The following is a 6923-nucleotide window of genomic DNA, read 5'->3' on the forward strand; positions in this document are numbered from 1 at the left end:
CCCATTTTACAGAAAAGGACAGTTGAGGCTCAATATAACTATGTTACTTGTCAGAGGTCACACCGCTGACAGGGCTTTCTTCCCTGTGGCACACTCTCTGGAGTCCTCCCAGCCGTGGTTCATTCTGGAAACCCCCAAAGGTTCAATGAAGACATTCAACAGCCGACCGAGGGAGAGAATTTCAGATACTGACACCTAACCTGTTGCCTCCCTGAGCTTCCCTTGTCCCAGCTCCTGCCACCCTGCAACACACACACAAACATGCACATGCACGTACACACACAGGCTGGAGGCAGCTGAACTATTGATATGAACTTAATCAATTGCCATTTGCATATAATTTTGTATCTAGTTTTCTTACTGCTCATGAGATGCCCCAGCATATGAGAAGCCTGCCTGGGCTGCCTGCTCTCCTACCCCAGTGTACTTCACTGGTTTTTCCTCTCTCCTCCACTTTGTTTCTCTTAGCCCTGATTTTCCTCCTAAGAGCACCTTATTCCCAGTGGGTCAGGTCGGGATGGGCAGCCTAGATCTGTGTCAGAAACCTTGTTTGTTTTTGTTTTTAGTCCTCACCCGAGGATATTTTTCCATTTTTTGTACAGATAGAGTGGGAGGGAGAGAGAGGAAGAGAGAGAGAGAGAGAGAAACATCGACGTGAAGGGACACATCGAGTGGTTGCCACCCGCACGACCAACCAGGGCCGGGGACAAACTGCAACCGAAGTACGTGCCCTTAGCGGGAACCGAACCCGGGTCTCTCCGGACCGCAGGCCGACGCTCTAACCGCTGAGCCAAACTGGCCAGGGCCTGTGTCAGAAACCTTATCTTGCTTCCCCAGGTGATGGAGTAGGTGGGAGAATGGAGGCTGGGATAAGAAGGTGTAGGGTGGCCCTGGCTGATGTGGCTCAGTTGGTTGGGTGTCGTCCCCTGCACCAAAGGGTTGCTGGTTTGATTCCAGGTCAGGACACATGCCCGGGTTGTGGGATCGTGCAGGAGGCAGGCAATCGATGTTTTTCTCTCTCTCCCTTCCTCTCTCTCTCTAAAAAATCAATAAAATATTTTTTTTTAAAAGGAAGAAGTATGGGGTGATTGAGTTCCAGGGTGATGAGGGCAGAGGCCTGAACAGTTGCCACAGGCAGCATGGCAAGGGGGGTGTTAGTACCAGCTTTATGGAGGACGAGAGCTTGGGGAGGGCAAGGACTCTTGGGTCCTCTTCTGCATCTTAGTGCTGACCACTCGTGCTTTCCTAGGTTTCCCTGTTAGTGCCTTGGGGAGCCTTCTTCCCAGGGAAAGGGAGACAGGGAAAGGAGCTGTTAAAGTCACGCTGGGACTTAGAATGGGACCGTGGCACTAAAACTGAGCTTGCCGGGGGTCTCTGTTCCTGCTGCCTCTGCTGAGAGACGGAGGGGTTCATCTGCGCTCCTGCCCTGGCTCTCGCCCCAGCCCCACCCCTTCCCCAGCTCTCCATTTCTCGCTTATGAAATATGCATGGAGAACAGATGTCCCTGCTCCCCTACTGCCTGCCCCCCCCAGGGCCAGCCCCTGCCCCCAGCTCCCAGGGTGGAGGGGTGGTTCCCAGGTCCCTCTGCCAATGGCTGCCTGGCCTGCTTGTTTAATATTGATGAGTGGGGAGCCTGGGCCAGCCAATGGAGAGCTGGGGGTGTGCATGTGTATCTCCATATATATACACATAGGGCTGGGCCAGCTCAGGTGTGTATGTGTCTGTGAGTGTGTGTGCATGTGTGTGAGTACTGGTGCCCCAGTACCTGGCCAAGCCCACCCCTTCTGCCTGGGTCCTATATCCCCACCATGTGTACCCCTCTCATCTGCTCTGGAGCCTGTACAACCACGCCACGCTGCCCCCAAGAGCTCTAGAAAGCTGGTCACTAACTTTGCAGACGGATGAGCTCTGAGCAGCCTGAGGAGACTGGGGCTGTCAACGCGCCCCTGTCCTGCCAGCTTGGATGCCCTTACAGGGTCCTCCTAGGTAAAGGGGGAACCGTGGGCTGGGGAGGCATGGGCGTGTCCCTCCCACTCTGGCTCAAGTCCCCTCCCAGAGCCTCCCTCTAGTTCTCTCTCTAATGTGTTGTGTCTTTTCCACCCTGCACCTTCCTCTTACCTTTGACTTCTCCCCTTTGACTCTGTGCCTACCTATTCTCAGTCGGGTTGGGGATGGCAGAAGTGAGGCAGGAAGTCATGTCCTGGATGCTTGAAGATGCTGCTGTCCTTGATCCTCGGAGCCTGGAAATTTGAGACCAGAAGTGGATTTTGGGGTGAGGACTTGATGGGTTAATAGACACTGACAGTGGGGCCAGGTGGAGAAGGGGCAGGGGTCAGGTTGGGAGCAGACAGAGCAGAAGGGAGGGCATGGCAGAGCGATCAGGGATGCAGGAACGTGGGGACCGGACAGGGGGAGAATCAGGCTGTGATAGATGTGTTGAGAATCCCACAGCTGGACTCCTGAAGCATGGGGGTGGGGAGTTGGGCAACTGAACATGTACGGGAAGGTGCTGTCTGTGGGGCTTCCCACACTGTTGCCATCCCTTCTCGTTCCTTTGGACCTCAGAATATGGAGTGTGTTCTAAATTTCAGGACTCACCTATTTTCTGTTATTGCTGTATGTGTGTGTGTGTGTGTGTGTGTGTGTGTGTGTGCGCGCTACTCAAATGATGACCTTGCACCCCCCCCCCCCCAGCCTAGTAACTATTTGTTGACTACAGTTGAGCCTGTCTTCTGTGCAGTGGCATGGGGTAAGCTTGGGGGTTCCTGACCCCTGAGAGGGTGTCTGTCAGGCAGGAGAACCAAGGCTGATGAAGGGTGATGGTGACTGTGAGGGAACCTCAGTGCTTCTGTTTCTGGCCGTTAAGTCTGGCTGAACTCACAGTGAGTGGTCCACTGTTCCTGCTTAACACCCCTTAAAGCAGAGCCCACTCCCCAGCCTTCCCAGGTCATGTTCCTGCTACCTTGTCCTGACCTCCTCTGATCCAAGGGACAAGCAAATCTTAGCCAAACCCCATAGTGGTGGCTCCAAGAAGCTGTCCACACCCTCCTCTGCAGGCCATGTCTGAACTGACCTTGGGCTGATTATGGTTCCTCTCTCCAATCTTCCTTGCAGAGGAAGGTCTGAGGTTGAAGTCAGAGCCAGAGAAAAGAGCTGGTCCTGAACAGGGGGATCATGGCCAGAGGAGATACCTTTCCCTGATTCTAGTGGACAGGGTGGTAGGATCTGGTGTCTGTGGTGGCCGTGTTTGGGAGTTGGGTGTGGGCTGAGAGCCACTGAGCTGGGGCAGCTGTGCCGAGCTCCATATGTCCCAGTCCACTCTACAATGGGCAATCTGCATGTTTATTCCAGCCTCCTCCCCACCCCCACCCCCTACACACACACACACACACACACACACACACGGATGGAGAGGGCCCTGGAGGGAGAGGATCACAGGCCAAGGCTTGTAGTTCTCCCCTCACTGATAAAAGTTTAGAGTCACAGCCAACCTCTCTTGGAGCTATGGCTTCAGGGTTGCTCAGTTTTTTTCTGTTTCTTTTCTTGTTATTGTTATCATTTTTAATTATTGTGGTAAAAAACACAACCTAAAATTTAACATTTAAAGTGTGCAGTTCAGTAGTGTTAAGTATATTCACACTACTGTGAAACAGATCTCCAGAAATTTTCATCTTGCAAATCGAAGCTCTATCCCCATGGAGCAACACCTCCCCTTTCTGCCTCCCGCCAGCCCCTGGTAACCACCATTCTATTTTATATTTTTGTGAAAATGACTGTTTTGATACCTTATATAAGTGGAATCATACAATATGTCTTTTTTTTTTTTTAATCTTCACCCAAGGACATGCTTAGAGAGACAAAGAAGACGAGAGAGAGAGAGAGAGAGAGAGAGAAACATTAATGTGAGAAAGAAACATTGATCGGTTGACTCCCCACATGTGCCCCAACCATGGCTGGGAATTGAACCCACAACCTAGGTATGCGCCCTGACTGGGAATCAAACTGGTAAACTTGCAGTGAGTCGTCCACTGCACACTTGCAATGCACAGGATGGCATTTGACCAACTGAGCCACTCTGGCTGGGCTACATGTCTTTTTGTGACTGGCTTATTTCACTTAGCATAATGTCCTCAAGATTCATCTATGTGGTAGCATGTGACAGGGTTTTTTCCCTCTGTAAGGCTGAATAATATTTCATTATATGCCACTCGTTCCTATCCATTCATTTGTCAATGGACGTTTGAGTTGTTCCCATACCTTGGCAATTGAGAATAATGCTGCAATGAACATTGGATGACAGATACTTACCTTTTTTCTGATTTCAATTCTTTTGGATATATATTTCTATATTGTTTTCAATAGTGGTTGCACCATTTTACAATCCCACTAACAGGGTACAAGGGTCCCAATTTCTCCACATCTTCAACATTTGTTATTTTCTATGTTTTTTATAGCATCCATCCTAATGGGTGTGAGGTGATATCTCATTGTGGTTTTGATTTGCATTTCTCTAATGACTAATCATGTTGAACTTCTTTGCATATATTTGTTGGCCATTTGTATATCATCTTTGGAGAAACGTTTTTACAGGTCCTTTGCCCATGTTTTAATCAAGTTATTTGATCTTTTGTTGTTGAGGATCAGTTCTTTATAATATTCTTGATGTTAAGCCTTATCAAATAGATGATTTTAAAATATTGTCTCCCATTCTGTGGGTTCCCTTTGCACTCTGTTGACTGTGTGTCCTTTGATGCACAGAGGTTTTTAATTTTGATGTCCTATTTGTCTTTTTTTGCTTTTGTTGCCTGTGCTTTTGGTATCATGTCTAAGAAATCATTGCCACGTCAATGTCATGAACCTCCCCTCCCCCACCACGTTTTCCTCTAGAAGCTATGTAGTTTTAAGTCTTACATTTAGATATTTAATCCACTTTCTGCTCCATGTCCTCCTCATCACTTCTCCTCCTCCCCTGTTGCTCACTTCCTGAATTCTCTCCCTTCTTACCATCTTTCCTCCTGCTCCTTCACAACGTGTCCACCTGCCTCTGTCCTGCTCTCGCCCTCCCTGACCCCTCCCCTTGTGTCGCCACCCCCTTACAGTACCGCCCCTCTCCCAGTCCATCTCAAACCTTCCTTACGCTCTCCCCATCTCTCAGCTGTCCCTCCTTCCTCCCCATCAATGTCCTCTTCTCTCTTTCAGGCTCCCAACTGGAACACTGACCATGGAACCCTGAAGTGGTTCTGACTTCTTCAGCTCAGTGGCAGACCCCGCCTCCCCAGGCCCTTCCAGCCTCTCCCACAACCAGCTTTCAGGCTCCCAGAGGGAGGGCTGGGAAGGGGATCCTGATCTCACAAGGCAGGGGGCGTCCATCATGATGCTCAACTCAGACACCATGGAGCTGGACCTGCCTCCCACCCACTCTGAGACGGAGTCAGGCTTCAGCGACTATGGGGGCGGGGCGGGCCCTGACGGGGCTGGTTCCAGGGGGCCAGGCGGGGGCCAGACCCGGGGCCTGGAGCCGGGAGAGCCCGGCAGGAAAGACCTGCAGCACTTGAGCCGGGAGGAAAGGCGGCGCAGGCGCCGGGCCACGGCCAAGTACCGCACAGCCCACGCCACGCGGGAGAGAATCCGCGTAGAGGCCTTCAACCTGGCCTTCGCTGAGCTGCGTAAGCTGCTGCCCACGCTGCCCCCGGACAAGAAGCTCTCCAAGATTGAGATCCTGCGTCTGGCCATCTGCTACATTTCCTACCTGAACCACGTGCTGGATGTCTGAAGGCGGCCTGGATGTGCCCTGTCCCGGGGCCTCGCTAGGTGTCTTCTCATCGCCCACTGGCTAGAACAGACATCTCTTTCCTGAGCCCTGTACCTTGGCATGGAGTGCCCCAGGCCCTGGGCCCAGGAAGAGTACCCCACCCCGAGCTGGTCGTGAAGGCAACTGTCTATTACCGACCCCGCATCCCAGGGCTGTTCTCATGGGCGCCTTCTGCAGCTTGTGGTTGGACCCCAGCTGTTAGAAGTATCTGCTTGGAAGGTCGTTATACAGTCCTTGCTGGATTTACTAAGCCCACCACACATGGGTCCTCTCTAGCTCTCTCGAGGGCTGCTGCCTCTTCTATCCCAGATATAAATTTTCAGAGACACACCCACCCATCCTCTTTCCACCCAGTTCCAGTTTCTCCTGCCCCTGGTAGGGAGGGAGCATCAGAACAGGGAGCGGGTAGGCTGGGCTTAGACGGGGATGGGCTTCTTCCTCAGAGATCTCAGGCTAGTTTGGCAAAGGATCCTGGGGAAATAACGCCTGTGAGGGGAATCTCAGTAGCTGACATTAGGGAAAAAGTCTTCCTGTTTTCTATCTTGTTCCTGAGGATGCAGACCTTGGATCGTACTTGGTAGTGAGTGCCTTGCCCTCTCTGGGCTACTTGGTTCCCCTCCCTGCCCGCTCCTACTCCTCCTAACTTTCCAATTTTCTCCCTCCCTGGGCACAGAGCTGGAGAAAGGGAAAACTAGATCCTGGGGTAGAGGATGATGTCTCCAAACTCATCCCAGGGACTGGGCGGGCCAGATCTCACATCTGCTTCCTCTACGAAAATGTGCAAACCCACACCTGTTCCTCCCTTAGATGCAGGGGGGTGCCCCATCATTGACCTCTGGGAGTGCTCAGTTCTCCTGGCCCCAGGGCCTATTTATTACTTTTTTTCTCCTCCTTCCCTAAACTGTTTTCAGTAAGGGAAGTGACCGCTTTCTGCACCCACTACCCACGTAGCTGAGCCCCACATGCTCACTGGAGCCTAAGGTCAGCAGTAGAACAAGGGCCCTGGGACCTGTGTAGAAGAAAGGAGCTCATTGTATTTCCCATGCTCCTCCTCCCGCACACCAAACTCCTAGCTCTACAAGGATATTTATTTATGTATTTATTTATTCAT

General features: G+C 51.7%; 1 protein-coding gene across 1 annotated transcript; it reads left to right on the forward strand.

Annotated features, from left to right (window-relative positions):
* The first annotated feature begins 1713 nt into the window (after positions 1-1713).
* On the forward strand, positions 1714-5773 carry NHLH1 (nescient helix-loop-helix 1). Its single transcript, XM_036273659.1, has 2 exons — positions 1714-1986; positions 5200-5773. Exon 2 carries the CDS (start codon positions 5372-5374, stop codon positions 5771-5773), a length of 402 nt encoding a protein of 133 aa, XP_036129552.1. The 5' UTR covers positions 1714-1986; positions 5200-5371.
* Positions 5774-6923: the final 1150 nt, after the last annotated feature.

Source organism: Molossus molossus, unplaced genomic scaffold (genome assembly GCF_014108415.1).
Source record: "Molossus molossus isolate mMolMol1 unplaced genomic scaffold, mMolMol1.p scaffold_m16_p_20, whole genome shotgun sequence".
NCBI lineage: Eukaryota > Metazoa > Chordata > Mammalia > Chiroptera > Molossidae > Molossus > Molossus molossus.